Source organism: Rhamphochromis longiceps, linkage group LG18, assembly GCF_057381845.1.
Source record: "Rhamphochromis longiceps isolate RC_006_pf linkage group LG18, R_longiceps_female_GT1.1, whole genome shotgun sequence".
Taxonomy (NCBI): domain Eukaryota; kingdom Metazoa; phylum Chordata; class Actinopteri; order Cichliformes; family Cichlidae; genus Rhamphochromis; species Rhamphochromis longiceps.
This window is the reverse complement of record NC_140574.1, coordinates 9461789-9480813: the sequence shown is the minus strand read 5'-3', so window position 1 is coordinate 9480813 and position 19025 is coordinate 9461789. Positions and strand designations below refer to the sequence as shown.

The window sequence follows — 19025 nt, the reverse complement described above, 5'->3', positions numbered from 1 at the left end:
GCATGGTTGTTGGTGTTAGATAGGCTAATCTGAGTAGTTCAGAAACTGCTCATCTACTGATATTTTCGTCGATCTCACGGCCCATTGTTAGTCAGTGGTGCTAGATTCAGTCATGCAAATATACTATTTATAAGGTTGGGGAAACCTGCGGTCAGCAGAGAATGAAGACGTCACTTTGCCTTTCTGTCTCCAACCTGAGCTGTCTCTCTGATATATTCATTTCTAATCGTCTCCATTCTGGTTACTCGAAACAAAAATTTAAAAATCTTCAACTGAATATGTACACGTCCTGCACATATAAATTTTACTCTCAGGTGTTCCTAAAACTTAGCAGCTCTCCATTGTGTTGGTGCATAGAACTGGTGGGAATTTAAAATAATCCCTGACTCTGGTTACAACACTTTTAGATGAACATACTGTAATTAATCCAGATTCAAATGTTATGAAAGTGTATGATTTCTTTTGTCGTGTTGCACTTTATAGATGGTCCCTGCAACCTCCTCTCACAGCTGCTGTGTGTGTTGTATTGATGTGACTGGAAACATTGGAAACTTCTCATAAGTAAATGCTTGAAGAGTAAAGCAATATGGTCCCTTTAAGATAAAACCTGAAAATAGCATGTTTTCTCTAGATTCTCGTAAACTTCCTACTTTAGTCTTTTGAAGACTTTTTGTTTTTGGTTTAACAAAAAAAGGTCCAGCAGCCCCAGAAGTGCGGTGACAATATGCGTTGCGCTCTTCTTCGCGTTTTTACGGTATGTGTGTCATCACTTCCGTAAAACGAGAAAGTGTTTATCTCTTTGTACTCATTAAAAACCAACATCAGGCTAACCAAATGCCTGCAGGCTGGGAAGAGCCAGCGGCTCCCGCATCGGCCTGCTTCGCTTAGACGCGGCCGTTAACTCACCTCCCTGACGTGGGACCCACCGAGCCGCTTCTCTGGCTTTAAAGTTCAGCCCTCCTTCACTCCTTGGTCGGTTCACGATAATGTTGAGCAGCGTTGCTCTGCGCTCCCAGATCGCCTCCGTGATTGATGCCTTGTCCAAAGCAGCCGTGGCAGAAATCGCCAAAGTTGTGGAGGATGGCATGGTGGTGCTGCGGCTGGAAATGTGCCAGCGTGAAAACGAGATCAAGAAGCTGAAGAGCAACATCGAGCTCCTGCACGGCGAGCTGAGAGTAACCCAGCAGGCGGTGACCCTGAGACCCGACCACCACGGGAGAGATGGTGAGCTGGACCCGAGCTAAACCACACCTCAACACCCTGTAGCTGCCGTGCTAACCTGGCACCTCTTTGCTGAGGGGTGCCAACTTACTGGTACACTGATGCAAGGTTTGTCAGGGACGAAAATGCACAAATCTCAGTTTTCAAACTTTTATAAAGGGGTTGTGTAAAGGTAGAGAAATACTTTATTAAATTCTAGAGAAAAAATAATAATTTAAGAACAAATGTTTATGTTGCCACGTTGTGAAAAATCCCCCAGCACAAGGCTTTGGCTTTTATTTGCTCTGCAATAATATGGGAAATCGTTCCAGTGGTCATTTTGGATCATTTATCTTTTGGCTGCAGGACATGAGGACCAAAATAGGTCTTTTTAATGAGCTGGCGTGTTTGCAGTTATATAGTGTAAAGAAAAGAATGTAAGCATTACAAAATTGTTTCTCTTCTTTGCGATAAGATATTAGCAGAAGTTACTTAGAAATAGATTTTTGTCCAGATGCCATGTGGACCTTTTCTGGGGACAGATATGAAACACACAAATCTATTTTCTCACTTTGTTGTAGATCTTTGAGTGATTCGTTTCATTTTGAAGAACATTTGGTACAAATATTTGGTTTGTTTCATGAGTCTCTCCCGCCTGCTCACATAGGTCAGAATAAACAGTATTACTTACACGGGCATGAGTTCAGTGCACCAGTTGTGCTTACTGTATTTATTGCTTAACTGCCATTAAAAACAAGAAAGAACATATTTTAGAAATCTGTCAAAAACAAGTTTAAAAAAAAAAAATGACTGAATTCACATTTGATTACTCACACTGGAGCTGGCACACTGGACTCCTTTGAGAAGTCGGAAATTAATCAAACAGTTAACCAGTAAAATTAATATTATTTTTTGTTTGTGAATGCAAGTAAATAACAGTAATTTGTCATCTTACTTTAAAAAAGTAATAGTATTGTCTGTTTTTTTTTTTTTTTTTTTTTTTTTTTTGTAAAATCAAATTGAAAAGTTATTGGATGTCAACAATAGTTATATTAAAAGTATCACTTCAATAAAAGAGCTTGTGGATATGGTGGGTTAACCATTACAGATTGATTTTGGTAATTACTGTTAATTTAGGGCAGCTGTGGCATAAATCTTATATTGGATGGTCGTCTAAAAATGTATTAAGCGCTGTAGCTTTCCAAAATGTACAAGAAGTCGAGATAGTAATATGTAAAAGCACCACTAATATTCACATATTTAGTGAGCTGTACAGCTCATGGATTTGTGGCATAGGAGATAAAGCAGGTTGTCCGCTAATTGCAGGGTGGGTGGTTGAATCCTTGGCTCCTCCAATGAATCCATCAGAGTGAGGGATGGTTTGAAAGCTCTCAGTCAATGGGCAATATTAAACAAATATGTAGGGCTGCTGTCTTGCATTTGCGCAGTATCTCTAAAATTAGAAACATCCAGTCTCAGAGTGATGCTGAAAAACTAGTTCATGCATTTATTACTTCTAGGCTGGGCTATTGTAATTCATTATTATCAGGCTGTCCTAAAAACTCAGTTAATCCAAAAGGCTGCAGTGAGAGTACTGACAGGGACTAGAAAAAGAGAGCGTGTTCCTCTCACACTGGCCTCTCTTTGTTGGCTTCCTGTTAAATCCAGAATCTAATTTTACAATAATTCTCCTCACGTACAACATCGGTTCAGTTCAATTTGATTTATATAGTGCAAAACACAACAACAGTCAAAGGTGCTTTATATTGTAAGATAAAGACACTAATCAAACAACCCGCTTTGAGCGAGCAGTGGAAAGGAAAAACTCCCTTTTAAAGAGGAAAAAACCTCCAGCAGAATGTCCTCAGGGAAGGTCGGCCATCTGCCAGGACCAGCAGGGGTTGTCTGAATAATCAGGCCCTGTCTTATCTTAAAGACCCCAATAGAGCAATTGTCTCTCGGATTCCTGGCTTACTTGTGATTCCTAGGATGTTTAAAAGTAAAATTGGAAGCATCCTCTGTGGAACCAGCTCTTATTTTTAAGATTACATTTCAACTTTTCCTTTATGGTAAACCGTAGAGTTAGGGCTGGATCAGTTAACCCCGAATCCTCCCTTAGTTATACTACAATAGGCCAAAGTTGAGTATTTGTTCTTCATCCATCCATCCATCCTCATCCGCTTTATTCGAGGCCGGGTCGCGGGGGCAGCAGCCTAAGCAAAGAGGCCCAGACCTCCCTCTCCCCAGCCACCTCCTCCAGCTTATCCGGGGGAACACCAAGACGTTCCCAGGCCAGCCGAGAGATATAATCTCTCCAGCGTGTCCTGGGTCTGCCCCGGGGCCTCCTCCCGGTGGGACATGCCTGGAACACCTCACCCAGGAGGCGCCCAGGGGGCATCCTTGTCAGATGCCCGAACCACCTTAGCTGGCTCCTTTCGATGTGGAGCAGCAGCGGCTCTACTCTGAGCCCCTCCCGGATGGCCGAACTTCTCACCCTATCTCTAAGGGAGAGGCCAGCCACCCTTCGGAGGAAGCTCATTTCTGCCGCTTGTATCCGCGATCTCGTTCTTTCGGTTACTACCCACAGCTCGTGGCCATAGGTGAGGGTAGGGACGTAGATCGACCGGTAAATTGAGAGCTTCGCTTTTACACTCAGCTCCCTCTTCACCACGATGGACCGGTGCAGCATCTGCATTACTGCAGCTGCAGCCCCAATCCGTCTGTCGATCTCCGGCTCCCTTCTCCCATCACTCGCGAACAAGACCCCGAGATACTTTAACTCCTCCACTTGGGGCAGGAACTCATCCCCGACCCGGAGTGGGCACTCCACCCTTTTCCGGCTGAGAACCATGGCCTCAGATATGGAGGTGCTGATCCTCATTCCCGCTGCTTCACACTCGGCTGCGAACCGTTCCAGTGCGAGCTGGAGGCCCTCACCCGATGAAGCCAACAGAAGTATTTGTTCTTCACTCACCTATTTTCACTCACTATGTGTGGTTATGGGAGACTGCCCCGCCCCACCGAGCCTGTTTCTACCAGAAATTCTTCCTTACAGGGGATCATTTCATTGTTTGGGTTTTCTGTCAATTGCTGTAGATTCTTTACCTTACAATATCAAGCGCCTTGAGGCGACTGTTGTTGTGATTTGGTACATAAATAGAATTAAATGAGGTTTGTAGTAAAAAGCATGTTTAATGCTCGTTTAGAGTATGAAAGCACTATGTAAGTACCTGCCAAATTTAGGTAGTGAAACACGATCATTAGAGGATTGATTAGATTCTTGAACAAAATCCGAAAGGTACGGAGCCCCCCAGGGGACATGGGAGAAAAAAAAATTACGGAGGAAAAAAAAAAAATTAGGGAGAAAAAAAAAAATTAAGACGGACTTTTGCGAGATCTCGCAAAAGTATTGCGAGATCTCGCAAAACTCCAACAATGGCGGCAGCTACTTAGTTGTAATATTACTCTTTCTGGGTCACAAAATACACTTTTAAGATATTTTGAGGCGTGAATGTAGTTGTGTAAACGTCAGATACCTGCTCGGTTTACAAGACATCACATATTTGCAAAAGAGCTCCGACGTTTTTGGAGATCTGACACCCACTAGCTCGAAGCTAACGGGCGGTCGAGACCTACTACAGCCGGGAGGAACACCGCTTTCCCGGCACATCGTGCCTCGACCTCCCGGTCGGCTTCGAGCTGGCGGCCACTAGCTCGAAGCTAACGGGAAGTCGAGACCTACTACAGCCGGGAGGAACACCGCTTTCCCGGCACATCGTGCCTCGACCTCCCGGTCGGCTTCGAGCTGGCGGCCACTAGCTCGAAGCTAACGGGAAGTCGAGACCTACTACAGCCGGGAGGAACACCGCTTTCCCGGCACATCGTGCCTCGACCTCCCGGTCGGCTTCGAGCTGGCGGCCTCCGAAGAATGCGGCTAAAACTTTTGCGAGATCTCGCAATACTTTTGCGAGCGCTCGCAATACTTATTGCGAGATCTCGCAATACTTTTGCGAGATCTCGCGAGATCTCGCAAAAGTCCGTCTTAAATTTTTTTTTTCTCCCTAATTTTTTTTTTTCCTCCCTAATTTTTTTTTCTCCCATGTCCCCTGGGGGGCTCCGTAGTACGGGCATATTTACATTTACTCCAAGATCTCATTAGTTACACGTCATTCACAAGAATAACTTCTGGTTTGTTGAGGCGGATCACATAACACTTTTAGCTCTGCTATTTATGAGGTCCAAAATAAATCTGTGCACCTTGTGAAAAGTTTTAAACTCACGCATGGTGCATAGTGTTTGGAGATATTGCCATGTAACAGTTTTGCAAGTTTTACCAAGGACCTGATTTCAAAACTTGAATAATGTGAAACTAAAGTGGTGCGTGCAGAGTCCATACTCTGCCACGACCAATGTTCTGTTTTTCAAACTTTTAGAACGTAATAACAGACCAAAGTTTAACAAGTTCTTCCTTTGCCACTGCTTCACCTCTCCATTAAACTTCATGAAATGCAGATCAAAAGTTGTGTAAACACAAAATCAGATGAACAAATGGCATTCAACTAATGTCTATCTTGACTCTCATCTTGGGGAAGAATTAAAGTTACAACTCTTTAATGTATGTTATTGGTTTGTTTCTGTCATTTTACATATCTCACCATCATCCTGGGGAAATTACTTCCTCCGGCTTCTAATTGTTTTGGAATTAAGTTAGTGATGGTTTAATTCAGTTATAACATGCATGTTTATCTTTCTGCAGAAAGCCAGGGTGGTGCTGGTGATGTGAAGAACTCTCTTGAAAATGTGCATGCTGATGATGGACCCGCCACTCTGTCTGTACCTGAAGTGAAGGTCAAATGTGAACCTGTGGAGGAGGAAAATCAACAGGCCAGCAGACAGTCCGACAAACCAGGAGAAGAGCTGCCTCTGTATGAAAGTGGACAGTGGAGATCGACGACACAAAATGAGACTGGACATAACAGCTCTCATTATTTACGTTTAGGACAGAACTCCCTGTCGTGTCTTCCCGAATCGTCTTTGGACAGTGGGCTGGCCGTGTCCTGCAGCAGCTCTGGTGGATTTCAGCAGAACCACTTTGGTCGTGGGTTACTGGGTTATAGTCTGTACCGCAATGCGTACAACACGGCACGGAGGAGGACGGTAAAGAGGCTGATGTTTAAGAAAGGCTTTATCTGTCCGTACTGCGGCAAATGTTTCGAGCGCGTGGGGCATCTCGAGCGGCATAAAAGGATTCACACTGGTGAGAAGCCATACCGCTGCGAGATATGTGGGAGGCGGTTCAATCAGAAATGCAGCCTCAAGGAGCACACAAAGATTCACAGAAGATGTAAGTAAAATGCTTCCTACTATGAGGTTTTTGGTTTGTTGCTTTAAGTTGGATTGTAACCAGCTCTCATCAGTGAAACACTTGGTCAGTTAAAGCTTGTGGAAATGAAGGCAGTGTTCATCTTCAATGCTTTCAAGCACTCAACAACTGAACAAGCAAACTATTCTGAGGGTGCAAGTATAGACACATGACTCCTTTCTTTTTTTGCTGATATATGCCTATGCTCCTATGAGCAAGCTATTGCAGTATTAAAAAAAGGGAGGGTTCAGCAGCCCCAACTATATGCTTCATCAAAGAGGAAATATTTAAGAAGAGAAGAAGAGGGGCCTGAAAGCTGAAGGATCTGCCTCCTATTCTACTTTTTAATCCCTAAGAACCAGAAACGTGCTCTGTTGGGGTGATATCGTATTATAAGGTCTTTAAGATTATATTGGGCCTGATTCTTCAAGACCTTGCATGTGAGAAGAGTATGTATAATGTTAAATGGTGATTATGAGACAGAGTTTTTCAGCTATTTTACAGAGTAACATGAAAGTATTGTAAGTAGGATAACAAATAACTTTTTCCTGAGAGTAATGAGGTAATGTTTTAGGAAAGCCTGTAAATGAATTACTATAGTTGAGCATAGAAGTTTTTCAGCATCACTTTGAGACAGGGTGTTTCTAATTTTAGAGATATTTCTTGAATGCAGGAACACAGTCCAATCATGATAGGTGTCGTAGATAAATAAATACTAAAAATTGATCGTTTTAGCCTATTGCTAGGTGGTTCCTAAGCAACAGGACATGCCCGAATAAGTCTTTGTGGATCTAAATGAGATGTTATTGTGAACTTAAAACTTTTAAAAGGTGTTATAGGTGCATAGATGAGAATAATTGATCATTTATACCTACCTAACTATTGTTTGGTGGTTGCTAGGCAACATGATGGCATGATATACTTGATAGAGAGATAAACTTTGTTCATGCTGAAAGCACTTTGCTTGTTGCACTTTGCTGTGAAGCTGACAGCTGCTCACCTGCTGACATTCCAGGTTCTGGTTGCCTTGGTAACTCTCTAAGATTGTATGCCAGTCAACAGTTTCCTGTACTCTCATTGGTCCCGTACTCTCATGTTGGAGTCCTGCCCCACTCATAGTCACTTGAAGTCACCAAATGTCATTCATGTTTTCTCCTCACTTTTATCTTCCATGTTGCTTCCATCTTTAGATGTACCTGTCCTCCACGTTTGGTTGCTCAACTCACGATTGTTTAAGCATAGTTGGAGACAAAGAAACAAACAGATTTTGTATAAGAACAATATGTCGACCAATTAGCTTTTCAGAAGCGACCAAAATGGTTAGTGCAGAAAGCTCGTTTAGATGATTTGAGACACAAAGACAAACACAAAAGCTTCTTATTATAGTTTTTCAGGAGCATCAACCACAGTCACAAACTCTGTCCTAGGCAACGGCTCTGTCAGATTAAGCCATTGTTCTGAAGAACTACAAACTGATTGACAGCTCTCCCTACTGGTGGCAGGTTTGGCAAAACAAAAAAGAAATAAATATGACCCTTACATTTAGCGCCATATTTATCATAAAGGTTTGAGCTATTTTCACACAGGAACTTCATACAACGCTAAAAGGGAACCTGTCACAAAATGGTTCGAAGCTGCCTGTTCTCACTTCTAACGCAACAGGAAATCTGCTTCAGAAGGTTTCTTACTAGCAGAAGTACTGTTGATTTTTAGGTGATAATGCCATTCAGGTATGGGACCAAAACTTACTCGAGTGTGACTTCACGTTGACAGATGAAAGACCGTTTGTCTACATCCTCGCATGCAGCTCGTTTTGTACAAAGACTAAAAAGGTTCAGGGTGAAAGCAGCCCTGGACCCAGTTAACTCATTCACTGCCAGCCATTGGCAGTGAATGAGTTAAACCCATTGACTCATTCACTGCCATTGACGGCTATAGACGTCAATGGCAGTGAATGAGTTAAGCTGCTCCTCTGCTTTTCTAACAGTCTGAACATGAGCAGAGAAAAAGTTGTGAAAACATCTGTCGTACATGCTCAAATATTTCAGTAACTGCACAATCATTGTCACTCTCAGAAGGGCCAAAAGACTTTGTGTTACACTTGGCAGTTTTGAGGTCTCCAGTAGTTTGGAGGTACATGTAAATCAGGGTGTTGCTGCATAATGGTGTGTGCACTCAGGCAGTATCCTCCTCTGTTATCGTACTGAAGGAGGTCAGGACCGGTGGCTGTTTGGTTGGTGGGGAATTACTACATTGCTCAACGATTCTTCAGCAGGGCAGGATTAGGGAGGTTCACGGATTTGTGGAGGATCAAACTTGGATGCCTGGGGTCATTGGCTCTCTGCCAGCGTACAGTATTATAGATTTTACTTATAAGAATGAATGAAAGATTAAAGACACATTTAAAATTATATGTAATTTATATGAAACATATAGAAGCAGTAATTTTATCTTTTAATTTGAAGGTTCATGTCACTCACATGACACGTTAGTAGCTAGTTGTACGCTGTGGTGTGTTATTTTTATCTTCTGTCTCTGAGTCTTGGTTCACAGTTTGAAGTCAGTAAGCACAGGAAAAATTATGTGGGTTAGGTGTGATGACAGTGAGTGAGTGGAGGGGAAGGTGACTTAAAAGGGTCTCAGTGAACAGCAGAGTCCCCCTTCCTGCCTTGTAGAGCCAATTTCTAGCTTTGTGCTACCCAGAGCAAGACCACCGGGCTCTGTACAAGATCCACCGGATATTAGTTACCGAGGTTGAAACCCAGTTCATGCATGTAATGTGACACTATTGAATTGTTCAGTGCCCTTCGAACCTTTAGGCAATTAACCAATTTTCAGCTTATTTTCTGCTGATCTTAGCAGAGCATAGCAAGCAACACCAAGGACAAAAATGACCCTCTGTGTTTGCAGACAGATGAAACAATAAATCATTTCAGGGGTTCCCTCAAAGTATTTAGCATAGTTGGTAAGCCACCATAACTTTGTGTTCGAGTGTGGCGTCAAATCCAAACCGTTTCCAGATGTCTTCATAGACGACATCATGATTATTGTCAAGCAGGGGTCGCAAGTTTCCTTCCCTGCGGGTGTTTAAAGGAAAGAATTTCTAAAGCTTAAACTACTTGTGTTTTAAACAGCTTAAAGCTTTAACTGCTGATGGTAAAGAAGCAGGAGCATTATTTTCCATACCAACTGATCACTTTTGGTCTCAATTGTTGTTATTATTAACAATAAAAAATGAGTTTTTTGACATTTAACTTAGGGGTGAGCAGAATATTCCTTTCATCCAATAAATAAACAAATTCAAAATGATTAATTTTAATTGCAGTTTCTACACTCAGTTGCTCTGTGGCTGCCAGTGGGGCTCGCTCTGCAGTTTTATACCATTTCTGTAGTGTGAGGTTGAAACCTGCTAACCCCGTGAATATACCAAACATGGCTGCATGTTCTGGCTCTGAAGCCTCTGGAGCTAATTGCACCCACTCAAAATGATGATTACAGTTCCACCAGATGTGCTGCTGTGTGATTCAGAAGCATTGTAGGAGTGACTTGAGGTCTCAGTGCTGCTTAAAATGGAGCCGGGTCTATTTTTGATGAAGACGCCTCAAGTTGCACAGAGCAGATTAGGGAGGCGAGAATCTGGTCAGTTTTCAATATCAACGAACCCCCACCCACAAGACTAAACACTTCATTTCTGGTGTGAACTGACACCCTGAGAAGCGCTGAACAAAAAACTGGAGGTCACAAAACTCCACAGACATACACCTGACTCAAGTTTGAGAACATGTACCAGTTTAATCTTTGGTTTTGTTTGTTTTTTTTTTTTTTTTTTGCCTCAATAATGACTAAAATGACTTTTGAATAATGAAATTTGCTTATTTTTGATGAACTTATCCATTAATTAAATAACTGGAACACTACAATAGACTTCATAGCAGACCTTAGTCAAACCACCAGAACTGAAGAAGCTTCTCGGATGAGAGGTGAAACGTCTTCAAGCAACTTAAAGAAGTCCAGACGCTTTTCTTTCCAAGCTCCTTAGACCACCATTTTCATCCACACCTCTGAAATTGCAGCGATAGTGAGCTGAGTGTTTTCAGGCGTCATTTTCCCAGCAATGTTTTCTCCAGTTCCTCCTGGAGGTCCTGAGGTGTCCACAGGCCAAATTCTGGCCAAAAACATCTGTGTCATTTATATTCAGTCTGGACAGGAAACCTATATTTAATATAAATTTTTCCACATTCTTGGAGGGTCTTTAAGTGTGCTTTAAATGAAATCTAGTCTTTAATTCAGATGAGGCTGGCACCATTAAAAAAATATTTCCTCCACTTAGTGTTTCCAATTAACCTATCCCCACTAACTGCATGTCTTTGGACTGTGGGAGGAAGCCGGAGAACCCACGCAAACACAGGGAGAATATGCAAACTCCACATAGAAAGACCCTGGCCTGATGGTGGAATTGAACTCAGGACCTTCTTGCTGTGAGGCAACAGTGCTAACCACGGTGTCACCCGATTTAAATCATATTTTAAAACAAATTAGTTATAGTTAAAAGCAATTTGGCATAAAGCCCACCACTGAAAATGCTGAAACAATGCACTCAAAAAAATATCTATCTTTGGATGAACACAATTTAATCATGGCACCTTTTTCCACGTGATTTAACCAAGTACAGTAACCCATTTTAGACCATGTCAAACCAACACATTTGGCATCTGGTGGTTTTATGTAATCAGATTACGTTGGATCACCGTAGCATACTTGCATTGACTTGAAGTGATTGATTTCAGTATGTAGAGTGAAATTTGTTTTAATTCATTCTACACAAGTTAAAAACTTTAGGAAAACACAATGAAATCTTGTTGTTGGAACAACTACTTTGTTAATCAAGGCAATTACTGCTAGTCGTGCTTAATGAACCAATATAGGGGTTGATGATTTCATAGAGACAAACAACCATTTGCACTTACATTCATGGGTAATTTAGTATCGCCAATTTCCTAGCAAAACTAGGAAAGCTATGATTACAAAGCTTGATGCAGAATTTTCTGCACTGTTTTGTCCCTGACAGGTTAAACCACAATAAATAGCGATAGCATACACGTGGTGTGGGTGTAGTTGTCTGCCTCTTAAAACTCCAGCGATTTCCCTGCAGTTTGACATCTAATGTGATCTTGTGAATGTCGTGAGTCCAGGCAACGAACCACTCTTACTAGATTGTATCATGTCATCTTAACAAGTACAAATTAAGTTGCTGAATTTCATGCAGATGCTACATGATTTAATTACGTTCACCATAGAAACATGAAATTATTTAGTTCAAATTACAAGCTTGAATCTTGCACATGTAACAACCACCCAATTTCATTTGAGTGTGGGGAAGGTACTGACTGGAACTTGGAGCAGTGGCACTGATGATTTGACAGAAGGGTCGTAGTTGGTTTGTGGAGGTCTTGGGGAGATGGTGGACTGACTGACTTGTAAATTGTAAATGGTCTGGCACTTTAATATAGTGTTTCTCTAGTCTATTTAAGAACTCAGTGTGGTTTCTTGTTACAAGCCTCATTCACCTATTTGCATATATTCATGCAAGAGCCTTTTTTTTTTTTTTTTTGTCTAAGCACCTTTTTACCCAACATTGAATCAACGGGGTCAAATATCTATAGATACTTTGACAACTGGATTGGAGGAGTAGTGATTGAATATAAGATTATCCATTCTGAAACCAGAATAAACTCGTCAATGTTTAAAAGGTGAATTACCTTATTTTTCCTCCTCTCTCTGCTTAAACAGGTATTCAGTCAGGACCTGTTGAGATCCAAGTGACTGAGCAGAAACTGATTCCTGAGGTGAATCCACCTATTGATGCGCATCGCCCTGAAGAAGCGATCGTTGAAGATGCTCTACCTAAGAGTGAGGACATTCTGCCAACACCTGTACAGGTTAAATCTGAGCCTGCAGAGAAGACTATCACACCGCCACCGCTCTTTCACGGGGGAAACGAGCAGACAAGAGAAGGAGTTGAAACCCTCGGCGACACCTTCGCAGCGTTTGAGAGAGACAGCCAGCAGTGGATGCCCAGACTACAAAACAACCCTGAGATGGGCAGTACAGAATTTCTTAGCAGCTCGGAGCAAAACATGCCATCGTTCCCCGGGATGGCTCAGTTACTCTCTCCACCAGCTGAAGCTTCTTGTAGCACCTTCTCTTTCCCAGGAAAACCGTACGGCGAACTCAAAAACAGCATTATCTCCCAAACGCCCTTTGGATCCTCAGACCCTCTTATGATCTCACAAGAAGGAGGCTTACACGGTATGACAGAGACCTTGATGAATCATGTGCATCAGAAGAGAAGCAGATCTTTTCAGGTAATCAAACCAAAGAAGTGCTTCATCTGCTCGTACTGCGGCAAGACCTTCGAGCGAGCCGGACACCTTGAAAGGCATTTGCGAATTCATACCGGCGAGAAGCCGTACGGCTGCCACATCTGTGGGAGGTGCTTCAATCAGAAGAGTAGCCTCAAAGGCCACATGAAGACACACAGAAATGGTAAGGAAGGGGCAAAAGTATCGAAATTCTCTATAACATTATAGATGATTGGAAAAAAAGCAGGTACACGTTTTGGTAGCTGGAATAGTGCATTTTTGTTAAAGCTTAAAAACTCGTACTTTTTTCCTAATGAGACACACAGGTTTCACAACATGGTAAGAAATTTATTTCTGAAGAAATTCATTAGGAAAAACAGCAAATTAACAGTATAATTCATTTAGTTTTGGTCATGATAAATATTATAAGTTTATCAATGCTGAAACCAGGAGTCAACTGTGATACAGCTTCCTGTGGAGCGGTTCGTGGCAGCCCGGCGAAAGCCGTGAATAGTTTTTTTTGGTTTGCTGATCATATTTCTATATCCCCATTAAATGTGTATTTTCCACTTTATGGGATCCATATGTGAAAACAACCAGCACTATTGTGTATAAAATTTGTTGGCTAACACTATCTGCTAATTAACGTCTGTTCTTGTTTTTTCTGGAAAGGAGAAAACCCAGATGTGCTGGAGCCCCAGCACATGATGTTTACACTTCCTGATAACCAACTGTTGCAGAACTTGGCAGAATCTAAGAATGGACTACCACCTTTTGAGGAACCCTTACCAGGCCCCACATACGGTGAGACGGCCAGGGAGGAAACTGTTATGGTAAAGCTGGAGCCTAATGGAGAGAATTTTCAGGCTGTAGGTCAGGTAGGGACTGATAATGGCACGGCAGCACCAGATCAAAGTCAGCTGTGGACGTCTGGGCTTGAGAAGAGCAGCGATGCCCCTGAACAAACTGTCTGTGTACTTCTACAAGATGTCAAGTATCACCTCAGTCCTGCTGCCGGAGCCGCGAGTGAGCAGCAGGGATATACGTCGCCGATCAAGGATCTGCCTTTTCTAGACAAAGAAAATGAAGAAATGATGCTCAGTGACCAGTATTCTGTCTTAGGCATGCAACCCAGCAGCTCTGATATAACTCTCACACCTGAGCCACACAATCAGCATATCATACACAAGGTGGCTGTGAGTGATTACAACACAGCGAATGACCGGACTCCTGAAGTGAGTGTTTTTGGATTTAACATGAACTCGTCAACTGACCGTGAGGGAAACTGCGGCGAGGAGTCTGCCACGCAAAACTGCTTCATATGCTCGAACTGTGGCCAAAGCTTTGATAGCTTCGATATATTTCAGAGACACCAGTGTGAGAAAATCACAGAGCAGCCTTTCAGCTGTGAGATCTGTGGAAAGAGTTTTAACCAGATGAGCATCCTGAAACTGCATCTTAAACTGCATGTGGACTGAAATATACAAAAATATGTAAGCATAGCACACAAGTACAGTTATTCATATTATTTATATAAACACTTGTAGTAAAACTCTCAAAGGCTGAATCTGAAGAACAAAATCTTGAGGTAGGTTTTTTTTTTTTTTTTCAAGCACAAAAATGACTGATCCATCTGACTTCTGTGATATTTTTAAGTGCTCACAGAAATGTTTTCCTGGTGCTTCGAACCACTTCATCTGTTTTTGAATTGATTGAGGAGTGTAATTGCTCTGCAACACAACTGCTCTTTACTTGCTCTGTATTGTTCTGTGCTGGGCTCTTGAGTGCCTTTCACAATAGTGTAATTAATATGAGGAGAGAAACAAAGTTGAGAGTATGGAAGTGTGATGCATTCACTTGACAAGAACAAAAATACACCTGTTTTTTTTTCTGAATTACAATAATTATCTTGGAAATCCAAAGAAAAACTTGAGATCTTAAAATCGTAAAAGAGGAGAGAGTCTTTGAGTCATATAGTTGATAACAGTACAAACTGTTTGCTGTATATTCAAGTGTTTTTCTGGGATCTCTTAAACATCAACATACAAAAATAGCAGTATCTCCCAAAGTTTTAAATGTGAGCAAAAGTAAATCCATCCATCCATCTTCTTCTGCTTATCAGGTGCCGGATCATGGGGGCGGCAGCCTAAGCAGAGAAGCCCAGACCTCCCTCTCCCCAGCTATCTCCTCCAGCTTGTCTGGGGGAACACCAAGGCGTTCCCAGGCCAGCCGAGAGATATATTCTCTCCAGTGTGTCCTGGGTCTGCCCCGGGGCCTCCTCCCGGTGGGACATGCCCTGAACACCTCGCCCAGGAGGCATCCTTGTCAGATGCCCGAATCACCTCAACTGGCTCCTTTCCATGTGGAGGAGCAGCGGCTCTACTCTGAGCCCCTCCCAGATGGCTGAAATTCTCACCCGAGAGGACAGCCACCCTTCATAGGAAGCTCATTTCTAACTGTGTAACACTAAGTGGGGAGTCAGGAATTATCATTACTACTCAAGAAATCAAGCTTTCGTGTTCTTTTGAGATCTTACGTGAAATATGTTTCTTTGGTTGGCACAAACAACTCATTTTTAGCATTTATGCACCTGCAACACTTATTTTCATAAAGGTGAATTATATAAGCCTAGAAAACCACCTTTTAATGGGCTAAAATTACCGATTTTAGCATCTAAACAAAATCTGGTGCCTGAGTTAACCAGCAGCACAGACAGAACAAACAGTGCTGCATGTGCATGGACTGGTCTCACTGATTCAGAAAAACAGGAGCGTTTTTGCACAAATGAATCCATTATGTCTCTGTAGGTGAGAAACATTAGAAGCTGTCAGATGTTCATGTCTGTAAACGGAGCATTTACTCAGACTTGTCATTCGTTTATGTGTTACTAACTTTTTTTTTTTTAAGTAACAGGCCAAAAACAAATGTTTGATATTTGCAAGCTACTAACTAAAAGCTTTTTCTGTTATTTAAGTGCAGAACTTCAATTTTTAAAAAAAATCTAAACTACTCAAAGACATTTATTTTGTGTCAAAAGTACTTTATTTTATTATAGTAGCCAGTACAGTCCTGTAATCAACCATTACCTCAACCCATATGACATATTAATAGAATTTTAAAGGGCACTGCTTCTTATGTGTCCTTTTACATTTGAATTACATTTTTAAAAGATAGAGAAAATAGTTACAAACATAGATTTCATTTCTCATTATCACATATCAATTCGAAAATATTTGATTGTTTTTATTGGTACAAGTGTATGCATTATTTTAACACATTACATTGAAATTTAGCGTTCTGCTTTTTTATTTGCTGTTCCATACTATAGCATATATAACGAAGCAAGTATACTGGACCAGTTTTTCTAAACTTTGGTTGAGACATCATGCCAATGCTGTTAAAGTAAAATAATTTAATTTTGCATCAGTAAAATAGATTTTAAGATATGGGCTGGTGTGTAGTTCACCCACACAGAGTTTAACTGTTGTAGAAGTTACTGTAAGGTAAGTTTTAAATTTAGTCGAAGACATTCAAATAGTTGCTTTGCAGCATTTTATTTCTGTCCTCTTATGGGCTGCGCACTGAACCTCAAATCACAGTATCTTCTAAAGTTACATGAAATTTGCGCTTGCACTGTAGTGCCACATTCTGCAAGTTTGGTCTTAAACAAGACAAATTACAGCTGGATAGTCTTTAACTTTCCAGTCGAGCCAAGATTTCAATTATGTGACATTTTCCACTAACCAAAAAAAATTTCCTTGAAGAAATTAAAGGATGAGTGTTAATGATGAAGAATCAAAGAGAAGGTTGTGCATTAAATACCTCATTTACATCTATGGTGACTATCAAGAATTTCAAATGGTCAAAGACTTTGAAGTTTCTCTTTGTTTGTTTGACTACCTATACCTACCCACGATGATATTTATTGTGTGAAATGTATTTTTATTTATGACCTGGGTCAAAGACATAATCCAGAAACTAGTTACTAAAGCAGTGTTGAGTATTTTATATAGACAACAGTGTCCTGAATTGTCAGATGGACTTAAAGAGGCCATTAAAATAGCACCGACCAAGCCAACAGAGAGACTGTCTGAGGCAGGTGTCACAAAACTATTTCTTGTATCATATGAGTGCTTCTGGTTTTTTTTTTTTTTTTTCCATGGAAATGAAATTCCTAACCTGCCACTGCAGTGTCGATGCCTCTCAAAAGTGCATCACAAAGTAAACCTCTTATAATTTCCCCCCTTCCTTATATGAAGTGTTTTCTGTTTACTTTAGTACAGAGGTTTATTACACAAGGCTGCTGATCAACAATTGCTGAAACCCAAGGCCGTTGTGGAAAGATTTAAATTCACTTTGTACATGAAGTTGGATTACATATTCAAGGATACGTAATATGTGAATAACAAAATATAATTTTCTTTATTTGTATTTTCTAATAAATGGAAAATTCTGTGTTTGAGTTGTGGATTCTTTTCGTATTGATCAGTCTAAGTAATTGCTAAATGTTAAATCTTTCAAATGCTGATTTCTTCCTTCTCTCCATTCTGTTACATCTCCTACCTTCCTCCTAGTCTTCCAGTTTTTCCATATTCTTGGAAAAAATGTAAAACTGGGACCCTGTAGGGATCCTTGAAGGAGCCTAACTTACACAAAATGTATAAGTTCTAAAATCACAGATGGGACCTTTGACATTACATTTTTTTTCTTTTCTTTTTTTTTCAATTACTAAGATGCTAACTCACTAGTTTATAATTTTTAGGATCCCTGGATACGTCTGTTACAGTAACTGCATATTCTAAAGTGGGCCAGTGTGTGACTTGGGAAGATGAATGGCTGATGAGCAAAGCCTGTGAGTTAGTTGAGGCAGACATCACATCGCACCAAGTCTATTTAAGTGTAAAGAATCTTTCTCTCTGACATCTCATGCCAGCATCCACCCTTAGTTCTGGAGGACATTTGACTCATCACTATGCAGTTTCTATGTGTAGCATGTTTGTGGGGAGTAATAAGCTTAGTAATAAGTAATAAGAGAGTAATTAAATTCAGTTGTGTATTTGAGATTAAAATGAGAAGATTTAAAACATGGGCGATGTTACCGTGACTACCATGATCTGTTTGTAAAACCCTGATCTTGAACCCCAATAACGGCATTTTGGTTGTTGCCATGTTGTGTTTCTTAAGATCCTGCCGTGGGCACATTTGGATGAATAGGTGGAGTTTTTAGTTATCACATTAAGGCTTGTGAGATACTGTTATGAAGGGAGTTATTACTTCTAGAGACAATCAACTGTGGCACCAAGCCATAAACATTTTAAATTTTGCTTGCCACAAATGCCCTGTGACAATGCGCACGTGTTTCTTTTGGTTCTTCGAAGTTGGTGTCTGCTTCATTCTGAGTCGAGGGCAGTGGTAAAGGCACAATTCCACAATGTCTTTAAACTGACAGTGAAAGATGGTCTCAATGAAAGTTGGTATTAATTGTGACGCACCACGAGTGGCTGGATTTAGCTTTCTCAAATCTGTTTTGTGTGTTTCAAACTTTTTTGTAAACAGCACACTGGGTGCTGGCAGCTAAGAACAAGAAACTGAGGATACAGTTCACACAGGCTCACCAAAACTGTACAATATGAGGGATGAGTCTTGATTTCTGTTGCAACAATCAGATTTTAGGGTCACAATCTGAGGAAAAATCGGGGTTCGGAGTGCTGCTGGTGGTGTAGCAGTGTGGTCGATCTTTCCTTGGCACAGTTCGGGCACCTTGGTACCAATTGAGCTTTCTTTAAACACCACAGTCTATCTGAGTGTTGTTGCTTGCTCATCCCTTTATGACCACAGTGCACCCATCTACCGATGGCTGCTTCCAGAAGGATAACACACCCGTCAAAAATATGTTAAGGGTTTAGTCTAGAGGTATGATTGGTCTGGTACTCATTTGTACCAAGAGATCTATTTCACAGGTTCTTCTTACACAGAAAAAAGGTCTCCAAACAAATTCATATAAAAGCAAATGAACTAGATTAAGGTATCCACGTATGTTTTCTTGTATTTTCTAAATTTTTTACTGATGTCCTGGAGTCCCAAAGAGAAGGTCTGTTGTT

General features: G+C 41.1%; 1 protein-coding gene across 3 annotated transcripts; it reads left to right on the top strand.

The window, feature by feature from the left end:
* The first annotated feature begins 429 nt into the window (after nt 1-429).
* LOC146647706 (uncharacterized) lies at nt 430-17379 on the top strand. 3 transcript variants are annotated; one of them, XM_085388627.1, is made up of 5 exons: nt 430-1224; nt 5957-6544; nt 12353-13108; nt 13597-13728; nt 15047-17379. In XM_085388627.1, exons 1-5 carry the CDS (start codon nt 987-989, stop codon nt 15310-15312), a joined length of 1980 nt encoding a protein of 659 aa, XP_085244753.1. In that variant the 5' UTR covers nt 430-986; the 3' UTR covers nt 15313-17379. The 3 variants fall into 3 exon arrangements, 2 of the variants coding, with proteins under 2 accessions (XP_085244753.1, XP_085244752.1); XM_085388626.1 differs by having other exon boundaries at nt 431-1224; nt 13597-14417; nt 15047-15181; XR_014908428.1 differs by having other exon boundaries at nt 432-1224; nt 13597-14512; nt 15047-15184.
* The last annotated feature ends 1646 nt before the right edge of the window (nt 17380-19025 follow it).

Excerpts from the sequence above, each read along its gene's own strand:
- LOC146647706 (XM_085388626.1), top strand. The coding sequence starts at position 987 with ATGTTGAGCAGCGTTGCTCTGCGCTCCCAGATCGCCTCCGTGATTGAT. Across the intron at positions 1,225-5,956 it reads CGACCACCACGGGAGAGATG|AAAGCCAGGGTGGTGCTGGT; the intron begins GTGAGCTGGACC and ends ATCTTTCTGCAG. Across the intron at positions 6,545-12,352 it reads CACAAAGATTCACAGAAGAT|GTATTCAGTCAGGACCTGTT; the intron begins GTAAGTAAAATG and ends CTGCTTAAACAG.